Source organism: Aotus nancymaae, unplaced genomic scaffold (assembly GCF_030222135.1).
Source record: "Aotus nancymaae isolate 86718 unplaced genomic scaffold, 86718_ANA_hifiasm-v0.15.2.pri h1tg000059l, whole genome shotgun sequence".
Classification (NCBI taxonomy): Eukaryota; Metazoa; Chordata; class Mammalia; order Primates; family Aotidae; genus Aotus; species Aotus nancymaae.
This window is the reverse complement of record NW_026988473.1, coordinates 56591798-56616600: the sequence shown is the minus strand read 5'-3', so window position 1 is coordinate 56616600 and position 24803 is coordinate 56591798. Positions and strand designations below refer to the sequence as shown.

General features: G+C 56.7%; 1 protein-coding gene across 2 annotated transcripts in view; it reads left to right on the top strand.

Annotated features, from left to right (window-relative positions):
* Positions 1–24332, top strand: part of PDE2A (phosphodiesterase 2A) — a 100041-nt gene extending 75709 nt beyond the window's left edge. For both annotated transcript variants that reach the window (XM_012456903.2, XM_012456904.2), the window contains exons 5-31: positions 2529–2638; positions 3474–3529; positions 8949–9008; positions 9676–9829; positions 10010–10062; positions 10263–10337; positions 10460–10501; positions 11005–11070; positions 11317–11447; positions 13980–14091; positions 14565–14604; positions 14739–14802; positions 15218–15290; positions 15433–15610; positions 15922–16034; positions 16677–16754; positions 17666–17788; positions 18315–18385; positions 18776–18898; positions 19282–19369; positions 19631–19678; positions 20608–20682; positions 20825–20924; positions 21200–21312; positions 21663–21701; positions 21838–21944; positions 22869–24332. In XM_012456903.2, the coding sequence (XP_012312326.2) occupies positions 2529–2638; positions 3474–3529; positions 8949–9008; positions 9676–9829; positions 10010–10062; positions 10263–10337; positions 10460–10501; positions 11005–11070; positions 11317–11447; positions 13980–14091; positions 14565–14604; positions 14739–14802; positions 15218–15290; positions 15433–15610; positions 15922–16034; positions 16677–16754; positions 17666–17788; positions 18315–18385; positions 18776–18898; positions 19282–19369; positions 19631–19678; positions 20608–20682; positions 20825–20924; positions 21200–21312; positions 21663–21701; positions 21838–21944; positions 22869–23079 (2503 nt within the window). In that variant the 3' untranslated portion in view covers positions 23080–24332. The remainder of the gene's footprint in view (positions 1–2528; positions 2639–3473; positions 3530–8948; positions 9009–9675; positions 9830–10009; positions 10063–10262; positions 10338–10459; positions 10502–11004; positions 11071–11316; positions 11448–13979; positions 14092–14564; positions 14605–14738; positions 14803–15217; positions 15291–15432; positions 15611–15921; positions 16035–16676; positions 16755–17665; positions 17789–18314; positions 18386–18775; positions 18899–19281; positions 19370–19630; positions 19679–20607; positions 20683–20824; positions 20925–21199; positions 21313–21662; positions 21702–21837; positions 21945–22868) is intronic.
* The last annotated feature ends 471 nt before the right edge of the window (positions 24333–24803 follow it).

The following is a 24803-nucleotide window of genomic DNA, read 5'->3' as shown; positions in this document are numbered from 1 at the left end:
ATGCCCTGCTCAGACCCCTCCTGGGGCTCCTGCTGCCCTCGGGCTCAGGCCCAGCTCCATGGGGCCCCAGCTCCGGTCTAGCCTTGCTCTCGGCTGTCCAGCCACACCAGCGTCCTCGTGGCCATTCCGTCAGCAGGCAGTCTTCTCGCCTCCGCACCTTCGTACGAGCAGTTCCCCTGACATCCTTTCCTGTCTGCCTTGATGACCTCTGCATGTGCTTTAAGACTCAACTCAGGTGTCTCCCTCTACAGGAAGCCTTCTCTGGCTCCATCACACCCTGCACCTGGGCGGGCTGGGGCCTGCTTGTCCTCCCTTTGGTGGAGCCCTCATCTCCCGACTCAAGCCTGGGTCTGTATATCAGTCTCCGAGGGTCCTTGGCCTCCTCAGGGGAGGCCTATGTTCCACCCCTCTGCTCATCTCAGCCTTCAGTACTGAACCAGACCCAGAAGGACCCAGTGGAATGAGAGGTTTTAAGGAGGATACTCCCCTGAGGTTTTTAGTCCAGAACATTTATTCTTGCTGTGGCATGGAGGACGGATTGAAGATACCCAGCTAGGAGGCCAGAGGCTGGGGAGCGGCTGCCCCAGCGTTTGGGGGAAAGGTGTCTCCATGTGCGCTGGGCAGTGGCTTGGGCATAGAGAGCAGGGGACTGTCGTGAGACGCCTGGGAAGTGACTCACTGATCAGATGGGGGAGGTGAGGAACAGAGGCAGGTTTTCGGACAAGCAGAGAAGGACCACCAGAGAAGGTGGATGATTGTGCCGCTTTGCTGCAGGGTCGGGGGAGTGGAGATAATAATTCAGTGGAATGGGGGTCCCTGGGCCACCTCAGGCACGTGATGGAGAGGCTCCAGGTGGCCTTTGGGTATCTGGGGTCTGGAGCTCATGAGTGAGGGCTGGAGAGTCATGAGGCCTTGAGCCCGGAGGGGTTTTGTGCAAAAGAGAAAATAGGTTGAGGACAGTTTCCTTCATTAGGGTCCTGGGAGAGAGAGGCCAAGGCAGACCCCATCCAGGGCTGGGACGGGAATATTTGGGGTCGGACCGCAACGCAAGGACCAGCGCCACCTTGTGGCCTCCGGGTAACCAGCTTGTCCGAGGCCAAGGAGCTGGCGGGGTTTGTCCCGGGGTCACCCCCTGCCTCCCTGGAGCCTCAGCCTTCATCAGTTTAATCATCAGGAAATGTGGCTCCCATTGCCCTCAGCCTACGCTCCCCCACTTCCTCGGGTGACTGGCAATGTGGACAGCCCGGAACTCCAGGAGCCTTAAAGGTCCCGGGTGTAAGGGCAGGAAGGTAGGAGACCACCGGTTCCTGTAGATTCTGGATTACTCCAAGTGGCCGGGAAGGAATGGGTCTGGTTCAGAATGCTGCATGAGCTTGAACAAGATGCTCCACCTCTTTGGTCCTCGATTTGTCTCAAGTCTGTGACCTAATGATCTTGTGACTTGCAGGCCACCCCCTCCTTTTCCTCATGCGACCTCTGCTGGGCTTCCCTTAGTGAACCTCTAGGCACACAGTTCCCCGAGTTTCTCTTCTGTCCAGGCCAGGCAGTTCCTGCAAGCATAGGTAAGTGGAGGCAGCATGAGGGAGGAAGAAGCCAGGACAATTAATCACCAAGGAGTGACAGTTGGTGCAAATTCAGGTGCTTAATTAAGCAGGATGAGCCAGAGGCCAGGGGGATAGAGGAGGTGGATTGTGTGGTGGGACAGAGAGAAACTCATTCTTCCCGTACCAACCTCCCCTGCCTTGGTTCCCCCACCACTCCCCCACCATCATACCCTGACACTCACAGCAGCCCCCTGTTCAAGGCTCACACCTCCACAGGTCTTTGGGAAGGTTCCAGCATAGTGGTTAGACCTAGCCCTGGTGCCACCTGCCTGGGTTCAAATCCTGGCTCTACCACTTATTCGCTGTGTGACCCTGTACACGTGAATTAGCCTCTCAGTGCCATAGCTTCTCCATCTGAAAATAAAGATGCTGATTATATCTCACTCATAGAATTGCTGGGAATTCTGAGCTCATCTGTGTGAGTGGCTTGGGCTGTGCACGGTACATAGGAAATGGTCAATCAACTTTAGTGATGATGATTTCCTCCTGAACTAAAAACTGATCTCCAATTGTTTTCTGAGAATGGTGATGTGGAGGGATCTGCTCTCCCCACCCTAGTTGTCCTTGAGAGGATCAGAGAGGTCAGGTCACATGTCCAAGGTCAGCTTGTAGCCGGTAGCCTAGCTCTGAGCCCCTGCATTCATTTACTCTGCTCTCCCACTGCCTGGAAGATCTGTGATGGGCCCTGCCTGAGCCTTTACCAGCAAGAGGCACAGAGGCCAGACTGTGGCCACCTGTTTCCCCACATAGGGGCTAGGGTCCCCTACTTCTTTACTTTTGCTGTCATCATGTCCACCCTGAGGCAGGTCAGCTTGCCCAGATCCTTGCACATGTGCAGGGTCCAAACTGTCCTGTGTCCCCAGGCCAGGCTTTGCTCCTCCCTGAGCCAGAGGCTCTCAATATGGCATCGTGTCCTCTTTTCAGAGAGGCTGTCATCTCCCGGAAGCGGCTGGGCTGCAATGGACTGGGCCTTTCGGACCTGCCAGGAAAGCCCTTGGCCAGGCTGGTGGCTCCGCTGGCTCCTGATACCCAAGGTAAGGGCTGGGAGCTGGGCAGGGGCAGGGGCAGGGAGGGACTGTGGCCCCTGCACTCCAGGTCACGTCTGTCTTCTACCCGTCTTCATCTCTGTCTCCTTTCTCTTGCTCTGTGTCTCTAGCAATCCCTCCATCTAATTCTTTCTCTATTGTGCTACTAAACTCTCTAAGCCTCAACTTCCTGACTATAAAATGGGACAAGGGGGGAGTTTCAAGGAGGCGCAAGTGAGACAATGCATGTTAGGGGCCGGGCACCTGCGAGGGCTCCGTGGCCCGTGGCTGTGCTTGTGATGTGCTTGTGCCTGACGCTGGATGGGGCTCCAGTTGTTCTCACACTGTCTCTGTCACTGTCATTGCTCCTGCTCCTCTTTCTGTTCCCCTCCATGCTTCCTGTCCGCCATGTCTTTCTCTGCCTCGTGTCTCAGTCTCTCTAGGTCTCTGTCCTCTGTCTCGATGTGGAAAGTGCACAAGACTGGGAGTCAGGAGGCCTGACTTGCTGTGTGATCTTTGGCAAGTCACTTCCCCTTGCTAGACCTCAGTTTCCCGATCTGTAAAATAGGGGTGCTCAGCACCAGCCGCCTTCCTCCCTGCAACCATGGGAGGATCACGGGAAGGTGGTGGAGTGAAGGGGTTTCCTTCTGTGCAGAGGCTGTTGCTGTGGTTTTGTCGCTGCCTCAGGACCTGCCTCTCTGTCTCTGTGGGTTTTGGGGTCTCTCTGTGTCTCTGTCTCGGCCTCTCTTTGTCTGCATCTTTGTCTCCCCCACCTGGGTCTCGGCTCGGTATCACTGAGCCTCACCGGCCCTGCAGGAGCACCTCATTGCCCTCTCCCCCTCAGTGCTGGTCATACCGCTAGCGGACAAGGAGGCCGGGGCTGTGGCGGCTGTCATCTTGGTAAGAGCCCACCTAGGCGGTGGGATGCGGGGAGAGGAGACCACGGGAGGGAGTGGTGGATGAAGCCTGTCTGGGGTGTGTGTGTGTGTGTGTGTGTGTGTGTGTGTGTGTGTGTGTGAGAGAGAGAGAGACAGAGAGATGGGCGCCATAAGTGAGGATGGAGCAAGGGGAAATGGGGGTGTGGGAGGAGTTGGGGCCTCTCCCACACCCCAACCTTCTGCCCCAACTCGAATGGGTAGGATGAAGCCACTGGCCCAGTCAGCAGCTTTCCGAGTGGTGTCCAAGCCCCTTCTGGACTCTCAGCCCCCCAGAGGTTAGAAGGCCCAGTCCTTGGCACAAGCAGCGCTAACCTTGTTCCTCGTCGGGATCCTCCAGATGGGGTGGGGATAGCGTCCAGGAGGGCATGAACAAGTGAAGTGTGAGGAGAGACACTGCAGAGGGATGGATGGACATAAGGGCCTGACCAACAGAGACAGTGTGGGAAACTAGCCAGAGGTTCGGGGTGGTGGGAGCTGGGGGCCTTCAGGAAAGCCCGTGGGCAGGCCAGCCAGACCCAGGGCTGAGGTTAGGCAAAAGACAGGCAGCGAGGCGGGCTTCCTGGAGTAGGTGAGGAAGGAGTGTTAGCTGGAAGTGGTGGATGGTCTGCCAGAACCCCGGAACCCCAGAACCCAGGCAGGGCTCCTTCTGCAGCCTCTCTCGAAGTTCCCAGGGTTTCCGCTCCGTGGAAGGGGTGGTGGAAGCGCAGAGCCTGTGGGGACAGAATTCTGCCGCTCTTTCAGTGGAGGTGGGGGTTCAAACTCTTGTTCTGTCCTAGTGACCAAAGGATGAGTTCCCCAAATCGCCATTATTGGGGGTCTGCTTCCGTCGAGGGGGCTGCCATTCCAGTAAAGGGCAGGTTTGGGGGCAGGGACAGATAAATGAGCAGGTGTTGGTTCCCCGGGGACTCCTCTCCAGCTCATTAAAATGAAATTAAAGGCTTCCCAGGCGCCTGACCTTTCTGAGCTGCTGGCGGGAGAGGGCGGTGGGAGTGGGGGACAGCTGAGAGGGGAGGAGAGGGGAGAGGAGAGGAGGAGGACTTGGCTGGGTCTCCTCCGCACCCATCTGCCTGACTGAGGGAGCCGAGGCCCCTGCTTGGTTTCTCCACAAGCTGCTCCCCCCACCTCCAGCTTCTGGAACGGATCTGCTGTTGCAGAGTTCTCAGGGGGCCGCCTCCCCCTCTTCTTTGCTTTCGTTCTGTCCCAGGGCTGGTCAGTTTGGGGGCACCGAGGTGAGGGGCTGTGTGCAGAGGTGGGGGTTGGGAGGTGGTGGCTGGGTCATGCACCTCCTTCTCTGCTGAGGGAAAAGGGCCTGGGGTGCCAGGTGCCTGAGAAGGACTTCCTTAGGTTGAGGTTGTGGGGACTGGGTCAGGAGGGAAGCGAGGAGAAGACATTTGGAAGGCTGTTCCCATTGTGGGCAGAATGCTTGCCACGGCCGCTGCTCATCTTGGCTCTTACTGGTCCAGAGGCGCACACGTGCATGCGTGTATGTGTGTGTGTGTATGTCTCAGGAATGCTGATGGGATTGATCATTTTCACTTAACTTACCCAGTAGAACTCTGCTCTCGTCCTTTGGCAGGCTGGGTGCTGGGGCAGACTCTGCCCTCAGGGAGCTCTCAGTCTGGGGGAAGGTGGGGACACCCTTGCCACCATGGGCCAGGTGAAATACTGCTGCCAGCAGGTGCTCTGGTGGCAGAGGCTGGGTCTGCAAGTGGTGTCTTGCCATGGAGAGAGCACTTGTGTGGGGCTTTGGGGATGGGTAGGAGGCCCACAGGCAGGGAAGAAGGGAAAGGGGATCCTAGGCAGAGGAGGAATGTGAGTGAGGCAGGAAGGAGGCCAGGGGAAGGGGTGGTGTGCTGGGGGGAGTGTGGTCTCAGGGAATCTGAATTAGGGGTGCATGCTGTGGAGCAGGATGCTAGCCACCCAGAGCTCTGGCTGCCAGGAGAAGTTTTCAACACCCGTCCCTTCCCCTTCTCAAATACCCTGGGCAGGGAAGAGCTCTTGAAAGATGTTTGGATTATTCACATCTGCCTCTCCTCCAAGCCTGCACCTTCCCACTAATGTGGAAATGCACTTCCCCAGGATGCCCCTCCCCAAGGCATACCGTCTGACAGATGCTCCCTGGCCCGCAGGATCTCACTGCCTCCCAGAGGCAGCACAGCCAGACTTCCCAGCTGCTACCAGATCCTCAGGGCAGAGGGTGCAGAAAGTAGACGGAGTGCCACAGGGTAGATCTTTTGGGAAGGCGGAGTCACCAGCTCCTTCCTCGACAAGCCCCATTCCGGGCTCTGGGTCTCTGCTCTTAGTATTGATCCACTGATCCACCTACCCATTCGCCCACTCGTCCATCAGTTGGACAACTATTTGAGTACCCACTGTATGCCAGGCATGGTGTGCTAGGTGCTGGGAACACAGAAGTGACCAAGACAGATTGGACAGGCCCTGCCTTCACAGACCATACGGTCTGGAGGGGTGGTGGTGGCAAGCACTGAAGTGAGCATAACCCCAGCTACTTGGAAGGTTTAGCTGGGAGTGTTCCTTGAGCTCGGGAGTTCAAATCTGGCCTGGAGAATGGAGTGAGACGGCATCTCTAAAAAGAATAAAAATAACTCAAATATTGCAAAAGAAGTGAGCAAAATAAGGATAGGATCACACATGATGGCAAGTGCTAGCCAGGAAACCCCTCGAGGGAGTCCTGCAAAGGAATGCTGGGGCCTGATGGGGCCGCAGTCAGCGAGGGCTCTCTGAGGGATATGCCGGCCAGGTGCAGGGCTGTGTGGCCGACTGCTGGGCCTTTACAGCTCGCCACTCAAGGTGCCTTGATTGCAGATTTTTTGGATGGAAAGAGTCTTTGGCTCTGGTCTTCGATCCTTGGATAAGAAGTCCCTGTGAGGAGTGGTGGCCCTTGGTTTCTGGCATCTGACGCTTGATGTGTGCCCACTCTTGCCCCAGCAGCACCAGCCACTCCCTGCACAGGGATGGGTGCTCATGCCATTGGCCATTTTGAACTTGCGAGGGTGGGGACCTGGGGGCTGTGCTGGGCTTTTTTTTTTTTTTGAGAAAGAGTTGCACTGTTGTCGCCTGTGCTGGACTGCAGTGGTGCGGCCTTGGCTCACTGCAACCTCCACCTCCTGGGTTCAAGTGATTCTCCTGCCTCAGCCTCCCAAGTAGCTGGGATTATAGGCACCCACCGCCACGCCCAGCTAATTTTTGTATTTTCAGTAGAGATGGGGTTTCACCATGTTGGCTAGGCTGGTCTTGAACTCCTGACCTCAGGTGATCCACCTGCCTTGGCCTCCCGAAGTGCTGGGATTACAGGCGTGAGCCATCGCACCTGGCCCTGTGCTGGGCTTTTAACCCTCTCTTACAGCCACAGTACCCTCTGTTGTGTTCCCACTGGGCCCTGGACACTTGCCCTGATTAGCAAGAGCAGGTGCAAGTGTGTGTGCCTGTGGGTGAACAAAAAGCCATGAATGTGTTGGGGTGATTGTGTTTGTATATAGGGACGCCAGGTGCATGCTCATGGCCCTTGAGTATATGAACTAAGTTTCCTGTGTACAGGCATGAACTTGCTGTGGACACTGTGAGGGTGGGTGTGTGGATGTCTTTGTGTCTGTGACTGCTCTGTGTGTGTGTATTGCACATGTGTGCAGGTGGGCGTAGGCAGTCCAGGAACTGGTTGCCCCTACAGCCCTAGAGGGGTCCCAACCTTCTCTATTCCTGAGATGTGGGAACCAGGTGGAAGGAACAAGAACCATGTCCTCCTCCATGTGCTAACAGTAAAATGCCAACATATTTATATAAGCCGTATGCAAATGAACCATAGCCCCATCTTCTCCTCCCGCCAGCCCCCGCTGTCCCGTAGGAGTCACGGATTGAGCCTCATCCAGAGCTTAAGCTTCAGTACCATTCTTGACGGCCCAGGTCTCTTCCAGGTCTTCCTGCCTCCAATCTTCCTCCCTCAAATTCACCCTACACCCCATAGCCAATGGCCCTCAGGTGCTAACTTCTGCCATGGCTCCCCAGTACTCTCAGGCTAAAGCCTAACTGTTTAGCCTGGCACTCAAGGCCCTTCCTTTTGTGATACCATGGACCACACCCCTGCCTGGGTCCTCATCTCCCCACACCACCTACCTCCAGTGTCCTGGTCTCTTCAGGGTTTACTTGTTCTCCCCAGGCCAATTCAGGAAGCCTTCCAAATGTCCTCCCCTCTGAGCTACCCACCTAGTTTTCTCCCTCCTTCATCAGGTATGAGGCGCCACACCTCCTCCCAGTCATGTCCCCCCCTCCCCGCCCCCCACTCATCCCGCCCCAACCCAGACTGTGAGCTTCCCGGGAACCTGCTGGTCTCCTCCTCCCCATCTGCTCCTGGCAGGGGACCCAGAGCTGAGGCAGGCATTGGCTGCTGACTGGGGAGGGAGGAGGGAGGGGCCCCCAGTGCAGGCGCTGTGGGGAGCTCTGCAGGTGGTGAGCAGCTTTGAGTAGGCTCCGGAAGCTGGTGACGCAGGTGGGGAGCCTTGCTGGCAGGGCCTATAGTGGGTCCCTAGGCTGCCACCCTCCCGCCCCGCCGTCTCTCATTTTCCTTGACAGGCACCCAAGTAGGGGTGAGGGAAGGGACTTCACAGAGTATGAAAGATGGGCTGAGTTCTCTGGTGACTGGCACAGGGAACTTGGAGAGGGACAGGATGATGGGAATGGTGGTGAGGGTGGAGCTGGAGGGGGAAGGTGTGGGCAGAGAGCTTGAGGGAGTGGGTGGTACTGTCTTCGCTCTGCCACTTTCTGCTATGTGATTTTGGGCAAGTTACTCCACTTTTCTGGCCATGGCCCATCTGCCAGGTGGAGGCTTGCATCACAGTGGTGAGAATCACACGTAAGAAAAAGTATTTCACCAACCCATTTATCCATTTATTCATTCACCCCTCCTCCTGATGGCAGGTGCGTCATACTGAACCCTTTCCTTTATCTAAGACTTAGGAGCAGCTCATACCCTAACTCAGAAAGGATAGGGCTGGGAGGCTGAGGCTAATACCTCCAATTCTAAAATCACAACCACAGGGCTCCATAGGCTGGGAGCTGAAGAGGGGTCTAAGGTTCCTCCGTCTCCTGAACCATACACCTTGAACTGTGCTCTTGATGAGGCGGTGATTGAAAAGGCAGAGACAAAAAAGTTTCACATTTTTGGGTTAGTCCTAGGAGACTTCCCACAGGAGGGGATTTTCCTGGAGCTGTCTGCGTGGTCAGAAGGAGGGGCTTATCATTGAGGCTGACGGACTGGAGTGTGTATATGTTGATGGGGGCTGTGTGTGCTGAGCATGGGAAGGGCACTCTGGCAGGGACAGACAATGGGAGAGGTCACAGCTAGTTCCCTTCTCCCCTCCCTCCAGGTGCACTGTGGCCAGCTGAGTGACAATGAGGAGTGGAGCCTACAGGCAGTGGAGAGGCATGTGAGTGGGACTGGGGCCGTGTGGGATGAGGCTGAAGACCCTTATCACAGCTGGTGGGAAGATGGCCTGGCCAGGGAGTTGGACAGACCTGGGTTTCAGCTTCGGCTCTGCTGCTTTCGAGCTGTGTGACCTTGAGCAAGTCGCTAAACCTCTCTGAGCATGGGGATAATGATAGCACTGACTGACCTAGGACAGTGGTGAGACAAAACTGTTCAAATACTTTATAAATACACACGGTTGCCAACTTACAATGTCTCGACTTTTCGATGGCTTTATGGGGAAGCAACCCCTCCTAAGTCCAGGAGATAGAAAGACCCCTCCACCTAATGATACGGAGGCCCTTTCCTGCCTGAGATTGTATGATTTTGTGACTTTAACAAGGACTTACGACTCCCTGAGGGGGCTGGAGACAGAAATCTGACATCTTGTCTCGGAAGAATCTAGGGGCTAGGGTTGGAGATAGACCCTGTGCCCTCCTGTTCCTGGACCGACCGACGCTCCAGGGGCAGTGGGAGCCCTTGGGGGAGCCCTCAGGAATGTAGAGTCCAGGGATGAGTTGTTTGGGATGGCGGCGGGGTCCATGGGCCCAGCAGGCAGAGGGAACGGCGGGAGCAGAGGCAGGAGTCCGCAGTGGCAAGCGGCGCGCTGACCGCTCGGCCTGCCCCAGACCCTGGTGGCCCTGCGGAGGGTGCAGGCCCTGCAGCAGCGCGGGCCCAGCGAGGCTCCCCGAGCGGTCCAGAATCCCCCGGAGGGCGCGGCGGAAGACCAGAAGGACAGGGAAGCCTACACCGACCGCGACCGCAAGATCCTGCAACTGTGCGGTGAGGGTCCTGCCTGGGCAGGTCCCGAGGGCGGGGCCGGGCGGGACTTGGAGGGGAGGTGGGTGGATTGGGCGGTCCCAGGAGCCAGCCAGGGCCGGGCGCAGGCTGGGCGGTGCCCGAGGGACCTGGCCACGGAGGTGGGGAGGGGCCCTCTCTCTGACCCGCGCCCGGCCCTTGCAGGGGAACTCTACGACCTGGATGCCTCTTCCCTGCAGCTTAAAGTGCTCCAATATGTGAGTCCCTGCGCCCCTCCAGGCCATCTCCCCTGTCCTCCGGGGACGAGTGCCCTCTTGAGCCCTCCGTCTCAGTTCCAGTTACGATGTCCCTTCCCCTCTCCTCCACCCGCCTGAAGAGCCCCGAGAAGGGGAGCGGGTGGGGAGTGGGGTGGCCCGGACCCGCTGTCAGACCCTAGCCCTGCCTGTCCCTCCCTCAGCTGCAGCAGGAGACCCGGGCCTCCCGCTGCTGCCTCCTGCTGGTGTCGGAGGACAATCTCCAGCTGTCTTGCAAGGTGAGGGCCCAGGTCCACAGTGGAGCCGGGGGCGGGGGGGGGGGGCTGGGCGAGGCACTCCTGTCTCCGAGGGGGGAATCCCTCGCCTTTCCTTTAACCGGGCCCTGCACTCTGTTCCTCAGGTCATCGGAGACAAAGTGCTGGGGGAAGAGGTCAGCTTTCCCGTGAGTTCTGCGTCTTCCTGTTGGAATCTGCAGGGGCGGTTGAGGCTGGGTAGACACTTCTGGGATCTTCTTGGAGTATTTGGATCCTCTAGATTCTTGGAATCTGATGGAATTATCTGGATCTTGGGATCTACTTAGAAATGCTAAAGCGATCCCAACCTGTGATCATCAGGCTCTATTATGAGGAATCTCTTAGCATCTATGGAAAGGCTTACCTGGGACCTGTTCCTTTCTGTTGGAGTATTTCTGGATATGGATCTGCTGGACTCTTTGATGAGAATCCTGGAGTCTGCTTATCTGTCTCGCAGTTAGGGAAGACCCTAGAGTCCTCTATAGTGAATTCTGCCGGACTCCCCTCCATCCCTCCTCCTCAGTGCTGACCCCATCCACCATTTGGACTGACTGAAGAGTTCTTTGAAACTTTCAGACTTGAGGGTGGGGACAGGTTGAGGTCTCCTGACCTGGGAGTGCTGGCCCTGACTCAGTCTTGCCTCACCCTCTAGTTGACAGGATGCCTGGGCCAGGTGGTGGAAGACAAGAAGTCCATCCAGCTGAAGGACCTCACTTCTGTAAGTCATGGCCTGGCTGACCCAGAGGGGAAAGGGGAGACCCCAGAGCCAAGGTCTCTGTTATAAAGCAGCCTAGGAATGGAGGAGACAAGACCTGGGGACTTTCTACTATCCCATCTCCATGTCACAGAGCTTCCACCTTGCATGAGTCCCTTAGAACTGCCTGTTGCCAAATGTGATGGAGGGCTGGAGGAAGGAAGCATGCTCCCCTCTCCTTCCCTGCTCTGACTTGCCTCTCCTTTGCAGGAGGATGTGCAGCAGCTGCAGAGCATGTTGGGCTGTGAGCTTCAGGCCATGCTCTGTGTCCCTGTCATCAGCCGGGCCACTGACCAGGTGGTGGCCTTGGCCTGCGCCTTCAACAAGCTGGAAGGAGACTTGTGAGTCTTTGTGGGATGATACGGATCAGGAGATGTCACTGAGAGGCTGGCTAGAGCTCCACTAGGGTGACAGTGCAGGAAGGCTACTAGGCAGGGGCTACTGTCTCAGCAGCAGTGGGGTTGAACAGTTTGTTAGTGCAAGAGACTGAAAGTCATGTTGAGATCCCAGCTGGTTCCCCTTCTCTTCCCCCACTTCCTGAAGTTTGGGTTATCTGGTTTTCGGGTATTGACCCCCCACCTTCCCATCCCTGTTTCTTCATTACTGCTAGAAACTGCTAGATGGAGGGTGGGTGCTGTCTGGGGTGGGTGAACCCTCTGGGACCCACAGAGCATTATCAACACAGTGGACAGTGGCCAAAGGGAATATGCTTGGGGACTGGGAAAAGTCGTGGATCTTTTGAGCCCCTGATAGGGCAGCTGTAAAGAGAGGTGGGCGGGGCACAGTGGACAGGGAAACAGACTTGGAGGCTTAGCTGGGAAGCATGTCTCAAGAACTGAGGTTAAACCTGGGGTCTAGAAGTGGTGTTGTAAGTAAATTTCATGTCCTGCACCAACTCATGAACTGGCAGTAGGTGCCTGAATTTTATTGCGAATGGATCTTAGTCAGTGAGAAACAGTGCGTCTGATGAGCCATTTCTGTCCAGGGTGCAGGTTCATGCTTGGGCTGGCAGGACAAGCAGTTTGTGCTGCGTGACCATCACATAGGTAGGGAGAAGTAGACAGATGAGGGGGCCGAGTCCTGATGCAGAGACATTGATGGGATGCTTGCTTCTGGAGTCCAAGCAAACAGGCTGGGCTTCAGGGCCTGAAGCTCCTGCAGGAGGTGGACACTAGAGAGCCTGGGACTAGGGAGGTGTCAGAGCCCAGATCTGAGGCCTGCTGGGGTAGGCTGGAGACCCAGGAGTCCTAGTTCTAAGCTGCAGGACCTACCAGCATGGAATTGTGTTGACAGTTGGGTGGGCCTGGGGAAATGAAGATAGGAACAAGGCAGAATCTGCTGAGGCAGAAGACTGTGGGATCGGTGGCATTTGGAACTTGTAGGTATCCTAGTGGTGGGAGAATTTATGCCATTCAGCAAGTAAATATTGAGCGCTTAATGTTGCCATCCCAGTGCTGACCAGATGGCCTTGGGAAGGCCTTTGGGGAGGGGAAGGCAGAGTGAATGGGGGACCAGCAGGGACCATGACCTCTCACTGCTGGCTGTGGTATTGGGTTCTAGGATGGCCCCAGAGCTGGAGGGGAGGTGGTATCAGCAGGAAAACAAGATGGGGCCTTGGTGATGGCCCTGAGGTCCAGCACAGGGGCAAGGCCATCTCTGGGTCCATGCATTTCAGGGAGTGGGTGTTGAATGATTGCATGAGCCAGGGTGGGGCTCAGCTCAGTGCAGTGACTGCAGAGAAGCTTCCTGGAACACAGCTAAGTAGCCGGAGAACATGAGCTCCAGAAGCCCTTCATCTGTGAGCAGGATGGGGCTGGTGGCAAGGCCAGGGATAGGGTACAGTCACGACATCAGCAAAGACCTCCCAAGTGTTTGTACCAGGCTCTGCACTGGGCATGGGGTGATACAGTATCATAAGACTCGAGGTTCATTTTCAGGGCATAGAGGGAGGAGAGTGGGAAGGGTATTCTAGGCTGAGGGAACAGTGTAGAGAAAAAGCACAAAGGTGTGAAAGAGCCCGAGGTTTTCTCAGAATGATGAGGATCTTTGTGTGGCTGAAGCTGAGAGATGTCCAGGGTTGAGGGGTGAGAGGCAGGCTGTGGGGGAGGGGCTAGCTGAGGGATCTCAAATGAAAGGAAGGTGTGCAGACAGAGCCAGGGCGATGGGAATGGATCTAGGCCTGAATCACCAGAAGGCAAGCATGAGTGGGGGATGCCCCACCAGGTGGAGCACCAAGCCCAGCCATAAAAAGGGGAAGGGCTTAGGCAGGGAAACCTGGGAGCAGTGTGATGTGGGCTGAGGCAGGCCCCCTCCCCCCATGACTCACACCATTGGTCCACCCAGCCCCATGCAGCTCCCCAGTGACGAATCATTTGGAGGCCAGATTGAATGACCTGAACAGGCTTTGGGGCTGACCTTGTCACACCAGAGCTAGCTCCATAAGCAGGGCCGGCGGATTTCTGGAGGCACTGAATCAGGGCCAGTGGAGTCCAGGGAGAGTGGGGTAGTGACAGGAGCTGCACAAGATGGGGCAGTGGCACTGCCGCTCCCCAAGGCTGGAGGCGTGCCTGGGGAAGAGCAGGAGAATGCCAGCTTGAGCCCGAGCAGTCTCTACTTCGAAGGAGGAGACTCAGCTTTGAGCTGGGTAAATCCCAAATCAGAGTGGGGAGGTATGGCTCTGGAAGACTGGAGCCCTCCCCTCAGGGAGCTGCCATTCTGCATGGGTGTGGGAGCAGAAAGCTGTTCCAAGGGCCTGTGCAGTGGTTATACGGTTGGCGGGTGGGCACCCCGTGGGCTTCTGGTGGAACAGAAAGGAGAGTGGGGAGAGGAGCCAGTTTTCCCTTCCCTCCTGAGTCAGCTCACTCCTCCTCCAGGTTCACCGACCATGATGAGCACGTGATCCAGCACTGCTTCCACTACACCAGCACGGTGCTTACCAGCACCCTGGCCTTCCAGAAGGAGCAGAAGCTCAAGTGTGAGTGCCAGGTGAGTGCCCGGCCTTGAGCCTCTATCAGGCACTGACTTGCCCAGCTTTCAGCCCCAAAGAGCCATTCACAAGGGAAATGCCCATGTCTTTCTAGACCTGTGGCAGCACTTCTCCAGGTAACTGTAACTAATGACTTGGAGGCTTAAGAGGAAGGCCTGCAGTTGCTCAGGACCTGCACCACTGCCAGCAGGCACTGTGTGTGATCGCCCTCTAGCGTTCAATCTGGGCACTACAGCAACACCTAGGCAGCTAGAGCTGGCATGAAGGCAGCTGAGGCACTCAGGAGACTCCTCATCTGCCCCGGGGCTATTCCCTTACTCCTTCACTTAGTAGCCAAATGATATAATTAGACACTGACAGTTTCCAGCTTGTCTGGTGAGCCCTAGGGGATGAAGAAGACCTGGGTGCTGTTGGAGGCAGGGCATTAGATAGGATGACCCCTGCACCCTGCACTCCATTTCCTCCATTCCAGGCTCTTCTCCAAGTGGCAAAGAACCTCTTCACCCACCTGGGTGAGTGCACTGTTCTCCTCTATGCCCAGCTGTGGGGTGGGCATGGGGACTGGGATTTGCAGAGGAGAGGCGGGAGGGCTTGGCCTCGTCACTGCAGCCTGATCTCACCATGCCCGGTCTTCTCCCTCCCCCAGATGACGTCTCTGTCCTGCTCCAGGAGATCATCACAGAGGCCAGAAACCTCAGCAATGCGGAGATGTGAGTGACTCTACCCAGGAGATGGGGCGAGAGAGGCTGTGACCCTCAGTTCCCTTCATCTCCATTCCTGCCCCTCCCTTTCCCTTCTCTGCCTTCTGAGGGACCTCATCACCTTTTGAGGGATCCTTTATTTCATGTCTGTCTCCCTCACTAGACTGTAAGCTCCAGTGACAGCAGGGACAGGGCTGGCTTTGGATCCCCAGCTCCTGTCACAGTGCCTGGCACATAGTAGGTGCTCCCAAAAAAAAGCACTTGAATGGACACGTTTCTGGAGCCAGCTAGCCCTGAGCAGAGTGTCTCACCTTGGAGCACTCCTCCCAGGCCTCGGAAGTCCGCCCTTTGCCTCCTTATGGGAGATGGGGGCGATCAGAGGGAGTTGTCAGGCCCCAGAGGACCAAACCCCCTCCCCCCACAGCTGCTCTGTGTTCCTGCTGGATCAGAATGAGCTGGTGGCCAAGGTGTTCGACGGGGGCGTGGTGGATGATGAGGTGAGCGGGTGTGGGGGGAACCTGTGGCCCTAGGGTGTCCAGGAGTCCGCCGGGGGCGCTGGGGAGCGGCCCGACATTTAATAGGCCCCTCTGTGGCCAGGTCACTAACTTCTTCCTCTCGACTCCATCTCTGCCCCGGCAGAGCTACGAGATCCGCATCCCCGCCGACCAGGGCATCGCGGGACACGTGGCGACCACGGGCCAGATCCTGAACATCCCGGACGCATATGCCCACCCGCTTTTCTACCGCGGCGTGGACGATAGCACCGGCTTCCGCACGCGCAACATCCTCTGCTTCCCCATCAAGAACGAGAACCAGGGTGCGCGCTGGCGGCTCGGGCAGAGGCGAGGGGCTCGGGCGGAGGGGCGGGGCGGGGCTGGGGCGGGGAAGAGGGGCGGGGCAGAGGGGCGGGGCAGGGGGCGGGGCGGGGCCTGCACCAGGCGGAGCTGGTCCCAGCGCCCCGGGTGGGCAACACTTCCCCACCTCCTCCGGCGTCCGGGAGCAGAAGGGAGTCGGGTTCCTTGCCTGGGACGTCACCTGCGGAAACTGCGAGGACTGGTCCCCGCGGATCCCTCCCTCCACCGGATTCCCCCCTCCACCGGTGGTTCCTTGCCCCTCTCCCTTCCCCAGAGGTCATAGGTGTGGCCGAGCTGGTGAACAAGATCAATGGGCCGTGGTTCAGCAAGTTCGATGAGGACCTGGCGACGGCCTTCTCCATCTACTGCGGCATCAGCATCGCCCATGTGAGGGCGGGGTGGGAGTGGGATGTAGGGCGATAGGGGCGGGGCCCACGCGGGACCCTCGGTTCTCCTCCCCGACTGGATCTCCTTGTGGGTTGATCCCTTGGTCTGGCACTCAAAGTCCCGCTGTTGGAGTGCTGTGCAGCCTTCAGCACACGCTGTCCACCTCTGGGCTCAGTTTCCCATCTAAAAATTGGGGATATGATTTCGTGCCGTGTCCACTCAGCCTCCTAGGACCAAGAGAAACTCCCGTTGTCAAAACCTCCTCCCTTCCCTAGAAGCAGTCTCAACCCAAGCCGGGTGTTTTTTGGAAATGCTGGGTCTCGGTGTCCAGGCCTGCTGGTGCTCTGGCCTGGGAATCCAGCCCCAGTGTCCCTAACATGATTCCCTCCTTGCTTCTCCTTGGCGCAAGGGGTGTAAAGGGCCAGAATACCAGGAGGACTTGGTGAGGAGGAACGGGTGGGGTGGGGTGTCTGGATGAAAGTGAGGGTGGGGTCTTTACTCTGGACTGGAGCTTCAAGGTTTTGACTGGGGCCAGAATCAGACAGAAAGTGGGGTATCTTTCTGATCCCTTTTCCCAGTCCAGGGCATTGCCAAGATTTCACAGCCAGCCTCCTTGAGCCCTATCTTCCCTCTCTCCCCCAGTCTCTCCTATACAAAAAAGTGAATGAGGCTCAGTATCGCAGCCACCTGGCCAACGAGATGATGATGTATCACATGAAGGTGAGGCTTGTAAGGACCTCTAGTTCTCCTCCCAGATTCCCAGGGAACCCAGGGCCAGGCGGGGCTTCCTGATCAATCTCTACTGAGGATGAGAGGATAGGCCCAGAGCCACAGCAGGCCTCCTGCCCTCCATAGGGGCAGCTCCCACCTCTGCTTACAGACCTCTCCTCCAAGCTGCTTCTGAGCTCAGTCCCAAGGCTGGAAGTAGCCAGAGGACCCAGCCCAGGGAATAACTTGTTTGAGCCAGGTATTCCCCATGTTCAGGGAATAATTTTCATCTTGGGAATTCCTGAGGGCTAGGAAGCTCACCCAGGACCTGCCCCCATGGCTTTTCTAGGTACAATGGCCGTGCAGCCCTGGGCAGTCCTAATTGCTGATATTCTTTCTCATTCCCAGACCCTGGTCTGGGAAAAGCTGGCTGAGTTCCACATATATGGTAGTCACTGTTCATTTGGACATTTCTTCTCACTTGTGTCTAAACCAGAGAGGCCTAGACCTTGTGAGCTGGATCAAAACTGTAGTAGGAAGAGTTGGGGTTAGACAGTAGGAAGGTCCCCACAAAAGGAGAACAGAGTGCCCAATTCCTTGGACCACTCTGGGGTGGGCCCTGGGAGACTCCCCACCCAGGACTAATGCTGCTGTGGTTTGGGGGTGTCATGAGGGGTGTTCTCCATCTTTGCCAAGGTTAGGTTGTTATGGAAAAAGGGTGGTCATCTGCAGGGAGGCGCATGGGGTGGGCTGCAGGGCTGTGAGGGGAGGGTGGTGATTTTCTGCCTAGTGACAGTCCACAGCGTGGTGGCCCAACTGTGGCATTCTTGATGATGGATTCCCCACCTGTTGTGGGAATTTGAGGGTGAAGACACCAGATGGGGTGAAGGCTGTCTTCTAATGACCTGGCTGGTCTCCTCTAGGTCTCTGATGATGAGTACACCAAACTTCTCCATGATGGAATCCAGCCTGTGGCTGCCATTGACTCCAACTTTGCCAATTTCACCTATACCCCTCGTTCTCTGCCCGAGGATGACACGTCCATGGTGAGCTGCTCTCCTCTACTTGACTGGTGAGGCCGAGGCTGTGTAGCCAGAGACTTCAGTTAAATGTGAAGCTTCAGTTAAATGTGCATAAAGAAATTCCTGGTAAGACAGAGTCATCAAGGAAGGCTGTGGAGTGTCCCTCAGAGATGGAGGAGCATGTAGTCTGCCATCATGAGGCTATGGGGCCTGCCCAGGGGCTGGGGGCTGGACTGGATGATCCCAAGGGCCACTCTTGGACCATTAATATCCAGGGCATGTGACCTCAGGGTTTGCATCCACCCCACCAACCCCGTTTTTCTAAGATTTTGTGTGGGCTTGGTTTCAAGAGTTCTTAGTTCTTAGATCTCTTAGATTTCTAAAACTTCATAGCTCTAAGAATGGTTGCTTCAATTATTTTGTGGTTCTCTAGTTTAGATTTAAGTTTCTAAGACTCCAGATTTTGAGTGTGGAGCTTGAAGAAGGGCCCAGGCAGGGGCCCTCTCTTGATATTGGCAGTATCTCTGATCCCTCCCTCTGTTCTCTCCAGGCCATCCTGAGCATGCTGCAGGACATGAATTTCATCAACAACTACAAAATTGACTGCCCGACCCTGGCCCGGTTCGTCCGCATGCAGACAGCCCGTCTTCGCCTCCCTCTCTCCTCTGCTGTCACGTCCATTGCCCCTGGCATTCTGGAGAGGCTCTCTCTAAGGATGACTAGGGAGACCCAGTCTTATGGGGATGGGGAGGATCCACAAGTGAGAAGCAATTCCTAGACACCGAACTGTCAGTAAAGGCAAGAAATAGGGCAGAGCCTGGAGGCGAGGCTGAGAGTGTGTAGCCAGAGGTTTAAGTTAGATGTGCAGAGGAACTTCCAGCTAAGCAGAGTCATCAAGGAAGGCTATGGAGGCTCCCTCAGGGATGCGGGGGGAAATGTAGTCTACCATCATGGGGTTATGATAGAGGAGGAGAGACTGAGGCCCCTCTGCTGCCCTCTCCCCTCCCCCAGGTTCTGTTTGATGGTGAAGAAGGGCTACCGGGATCCCCCCTACCACAACTGGATGCACGCCTTTTCTGTCTCCCACTTCTGCTACCTGCTCTACAAGAACCTGGAGCTCACCAACTACCTCGAGTGAGTGGCTGCATCTCCCCCACATCTAGCAGCTGCTGGGGTCCCCTTACCTGAGACAGGGAAGCATCCCCCTGTGTGTCAGGCATGTTACACGCACCGCCTCATGAGAGCCTCTTAGCCCCAGGGGACTAGAGGGGAAGGCTGCATGCCTCCTCTTCCGGGAGGGGTTTGCTCACAGTCTTGCAGCCAGTGAAGATTGAGCCTGATTTAAACTCAGGTCTGCTGGACTCCAAACCAGTGCATCTTTCCAGGAAGGGAACCCAGGTGTCCCAACCTCCCGTCCCAGTGGCTCCTGGGCACGTCATCCAGCTGTCTCTCCTCTAGGGGGTTTGGGGAGGGTGCTGTCTGACCTCTTTTTTTTCTCTTTTTTGCCTCCCAACCAGGGACATCGAGATCTTTGCCTTGTTTATTTCCTGCATGTGTCATGACCTGGACCACAGAGGCACAAACAACTCTTTCCAGGTGGCCTCGGTGAGACCCTGCCCTGCTCACAGTGGGGATCCTCCATGGGGTGTCTGGGAGTCTCATCCTCTCCCAGCCTGAAGGCAGGTGGGAGCAAGTGAGACCAGGAGCCAGGTTTAGAGACAGGAGGAGGTTCCCCCAGGGTTCGCCCTGTGCTCTGAGATAGGGACGGGGGAGAAGGGTGGGAAGGGCAGGACACTGCTTTGCCTAAAGCAGTGACACTTGGATCCGGATGTGAGGAGTGACCGCAGCTTTCCTGGGCTTTTCCAGAAATCTGTGCTGGCTGCGCTCTACAGCTCTGAGGGCTCCGTCATGGAGGTATCACTCTTCTGTCCCATCCCCATCCTCCTTTCCATTTAAGGCCAGTGACTTGCAAAGTATGACCCAGCTCCTCCCATTCCCAAACCATGCTCTCCAGACAGGCTGTGAGAGCTGTAGCCTCACCTAGGACGCGTCTGGCTCATTTTCCTGGGGTGGGCTTGGAAGGGTGCAGGTGCGGATGGTAGCGAGGATTTGTGTTCAGTGCATTTCCCTTTGGCTGTCTGGGAACCCCATTCGGCCCACTCGTGCCAGGCTTGGGGTGGGCTTCACTCCCATCACTTGGCATCACCTTAGATTGTTTGCTTTGGTTCTGCCCACCTCTGCATGCACAAGGTATGAGCCATTTCTGAGTTCCCTGCACTTGGCACAGGGCTTGGCACAGAGCAGGAGACACATTTCCAAGGTCACCTTACTCCAGAGGCTGTCCCTGCTTGCACACCCCGAGAGACAAGGCTCTCCCAGGAAGGCTGGTGGCAATGCTAGTTCCACCCTCTGCCCCCTGAGATAAGCTGCTCCTCTTCTGAGTGAGAGCCCTTCAGCGTCTGGAAACAGGGGCCTTGCCCTCGCCTCATCACTGCCTCTCCTTGTCAGCAAACAAGTGTGTTCTGCATGATTTAGTGTCTAGGACTCCAAGAAATCATTTCAAAATGTTCCAGCTTTCGAGGACCCCAGAGCTTACCTTGCTGGGTCCCTGCATGTGACAGCTGAGGAGTCTGAGGCTCAGAGTGGTCTAGGGGCTTGCCCTGGGTCAGACAGAGGGCCGAAACAGAGCTCAGGAAGGGAACTTGGGCCCCTGACTCCCTCTTTCTGCCTGCTCTGTTGACCTCGGGGCTGGAGCTGGACCAGGCCCTGCTTCCTCTCTTGGGGTCAGTGGTGAGGGGAGCCCCTCTGCCCCAGCCGAGCCCCCATCACTCCTCTCCCCACAGAGGCACCACTTTGCTCAGGCCATCGCCATCCTCAACACCCACGGCTGCAACATCTTTGACCATTTCTCCCGGAAGGTGATGGGGTCGAGGGTGGGGTAGGGAATGAGGGGGAGCTGGGAGCTGGCTGGAGGTGGGAGAAGGAGTGGAGGCTCACTGGGATGGGCAAATGGGTGGGGGTGTCCAGCAGGAGGCCATGACGCCCCTGCCCTCTACCCAGGACTATCAGCGAATGCTGGATTTGATGCGGGACATCATCTTGGCCACAGACCTAGCCCATCATCTCCGCATCTTTAAGGACCTCCAGAAGATGGCTGAGGGTGACTGCCATTAGCCCCAGGCCTCAGGGCTGGGGAGGAACAACTAGGGGGAGGATTTGCCAGGGGAACATTCCCAGGGGTGCAGACCCATCCCCTGCGGTATCAACCCTTCTCTGGCTGTATGGCCCCACCAGGTAGACCCAGCACTGGCCCCTTGGCTCCCATCAGGAGTGCCCAATTCCTTGGGCCACTCTGGGGTGGGCCCTGGGAGACTTGTCCTCAGAAGGTCAAGGAGTTCCCCCGTTCGCTCCTTGACCCCACGCTCCCCACAACAGTGGGCTATGACAGAAACAACAGGCAGCACCACAGACTCCTCCTCTGCCTCCTCATGACCTCCTGTGACCTCTCTGACCAGACCAAGGGCTGGAAGACCACGAGAAAGATCGCGGTAGGTGCTGTCCTCCCTGGGAAGGCACAGGCTGCCCACCCCGCCTGGCTCTGGGTGCCTCCTGCAGCCTGAACACCGCTTTGCTCAGCTCAGCCTGGCTATGTTCTGGGGAGACAGAAACCTAGACCATCTCAGGGTGATAAATGGAGACTCAGAGAGGGGAACAGACCTAACAAGTCAGTGGCTGGTGGAAGACGGGCCCCAACCCAGCCACTCCTTCCTGCCTGGCTGGGGCTGGTGGGGACAGCTCCTGACCTGGGACTGAGTCACTGGGTCTCAGTTTTCTCTCCTGGGAACGGGCTGTCAGAGGAGCTTGGGTGCAGGATGTGATGAGTGTGTTGGCCTTTCAGGAGCTGATCTACAAAGAATTCTTCTCCCAGGGAGACCTGGTATGTGTGGAGTCACCCCAGGATGTCCAGGTTGGGGGAGGGTTTCTGGCCTGGGGCTGGGAGGGCTTGGGTTAGCCTGACCCTAGTATCTGATGGAGGAATGAGAGCGACAGGCCTGACAACTTGATGTCTGCAGGAGAAGGCCATGGGCAACAGGCCGATGGAGATGATGGACCGGGAGAAGGCCTATATCCCCGAGTTGCAAATCAGCTTCATGGAGCACATTGCAATGCCCATCTACAAGTGAGTGAGCTCACAGGGACAAGCTGGCACCCTACACAGAGAGGGTGGGCTGGAGCACGGACGTCACAGCAAACACAGGTGCTGAGGTTGGCCTGGCCCAGCTCCAACTGATTCACTCCCCTGCCTCTGGGCACAATTGCTGCCTGCTGTACCCCTCAATGGGCCCCTCACTTCGTCCCTGGTCCCCAGTGGAAAGAGACCATCATGCTTTCCTGGGTGTCCAGTCCTATGCCTTACACTCTTGTGGAAGTTTTTTTTTTTGAGGTGGAGTCTCACTCTATTGCCCAGGCTGGAGTGCAATGGCATGATCTTGGCTCACTGCAACCTCTGCCTCCTGGGTTCAAGCGATTCTGCTATCTCAGCTTCCTGAGTAGCTGGGATTACAACCTGCCACCAGCCTGGATAATTTTGTTTTGTTTTGTTTTTTGAGATGGAGTCTCGCTCTGACACCAGGCTGGAGTGCAGTGGCGCAATCTCAGCTCACTGCAAGCTCCGCCTCCCGGTTCAAGTGATTCTTCTGCCTCAGTCTCCTGAGTAGCTGGGACTACAAGTGCGCACCACCACACCCGGCTAATTTTTGTATTTTTAGTAGAAATGGGGTTTCGCCATGTTGGTCAGGATGGTCTCGATCTCTTGACCTTGTGATCCACCCGCTTCGGCCTCCTAAAGTGCTGGGATTACAGGCGTGAGCCACTGCCCCCAGCCAATTTTGTATTTTTAGTAGAAATGAGGTTTTATCATGTTGGTCAGGCTGGTCTTGGACTCCTGACTTCAGATGACCTGCCCTCCTCGGCCTCCAAAGTGCTGGGATTACAGGTGTGAGCCATCGTGCCGGCCCTTGTGGAAGTTCTGTGTTGTGTAGCCCTCTTCTTTCTTGCTGCCCATCTGATTTCTACCTGTCGTCCTGCCCCTATACATCCACAGGCTTCTGCAGGACCTGTTCCCCAAAGCAGCAGAGCTGTATGAGCGTGTGGCCTCCAACCGTGAGCACTGGACCAAAGTGTCCCACAAGTTCACCATCCGCGGCCTCCCAAGCAACAACTCGCTGGACTTCCTGGATGAGGAGTACGAGGTGCCTGATCTGGATGGCACTAGGGCCCCCATCAATGGCTGCTGCAGCCTTGATGCTGAGTGATCCCCTCCAGGGACCCTTCCCGGCCCAGGCCACCTCCCACAGCCCTCCACTGGCCTGGCCAGATGCACTGGGAACAGAGCCACAGGTCCTGGGTCGTACACCAGGACTTCCTGTGTGACCCTGGACAAGTACTACCTTCCTGGGCCTCAGCTTTCTCGTCTGTATAATGGAAGCAAGACTTCCAGCCTCATGGAGACTTTGTAATTTGTCCTCTGAGAGCACAGGGGTGACCAATGAGCAGTGGGCCCTGCTCTGCGCCTCTGATTACACCTTGGCGAGTCTTTCCCAAGCCATTCTTTGTCTGAGCAGCTTGATGGTTTCTCCTTGCCCCATTCCTGTCCCACCAGATCTTTGCTCCTTTCCCTTGGGGGATTCCCACCCCTTGGGGTCTTCAGGATCCTCATGGAAGGGGAAAGTGAAACATCTGAGTGAGCAGAGTGTGGCGTCTTAGAAACAGTCCTCAGTTCTATGGGAGGACTAGAAACAGCCTCGGGGCGAAAGTCCCCTGAGGACCACCACTACATACTGACGGTGGGATTGGGACCTGGGGGATACAGAGGCCCCGGGAGGAAGCTGCCAGAAGGGCAGCTCAATGCTCTGTGGAGAGGGGGCTTGGGAAGAAGGCAGGATGGGGTTGATGGGCAGGAGGGATCCCCGTACTGGGAAACAGGCCCAGGTATGAGCCAGCCTTGCTTCCTCCAGCCTGTGTGACGCTGAGCAAGTCTCTTCCCCTGTCTGGGCCAAACAGGAGGGTAAGAGAATCCACGCTCTAAGATCCATTTGAGATCAATGTCTAAAATAGCTCTGTAGCTCTGTGGAGTCCCAGCAGAGGCTGTGGAATGTTTCTGCCACCCTAGGGCACACAGAGCCCAAACCTGCGTCCCTCAGAGTCCCCTGCGTCCCTCAGAGGCGCCCCCCTTGGCCTGAGCCCCTTCCCCATTCCTGCAGCCAGTGAGAGACCTGGCCTCAGCCCTGGCAGGGCTCTCTTTTCAAGGCCATATCCACCTGTGCCGTGGGGCTTGGGAGACCCCATAGGGTCGGGACTCTTGGGTCAGCCCGGCCACTGGCTTCTCTCTTTTTCTCCGTTTCGTTCTGTGTGCGTTGTGGGGTGGGGGAGGGGGGCCACCTGCCTTACCTTTCTGAGTTGCCTTTAGAGAGATGCGTTTTTCTAGGACTCTGTGCAACTGTCGTATATGGTCCCGTGGGCTGACCGCTTTGTACATGAGAATAAATCTATTTCTTTCTACCAGTCATCCCTCATGGAGCTGTTTGCAGACTTTGTGCTTGGGGTGGGTGAAGGGGGGATTAGAACTGGGAGAGGCAAATGCTCTCTTCCCGAATCCCCTACCCTTGATGCCTAGCCCCTCTTCTGGGAGAGTCATTTAGACCTGTTGGGGTACTCCCTGGGCTAGCCCTGTGCCAGATCGTGGAAGCTAAGGGGTGGGTGGCAGATGAGAAGGCCTGGTCAGGGAGCAGTGATGGGACATGTTGGCTACCAGAGATTGTGGAGTAGACAGAAAACTGAGAGGTAGAAGCAAGCAGGTAGGCTGCCTGGAGGAGGTAGCCTGAAGCTCGTCCTAGACCTTCCCAGTGCTGGCCTGCCCTGGTCATGAGTGCCAATATGGTGAGGGCCTGGGCCTCTGATCCCTGTTCTTAGCTGCAGTGATGCCTGTGTACAGTGATCTGTGTCCCAGCAAGTCCCACATCCCAGTTTCTCTGAGTCC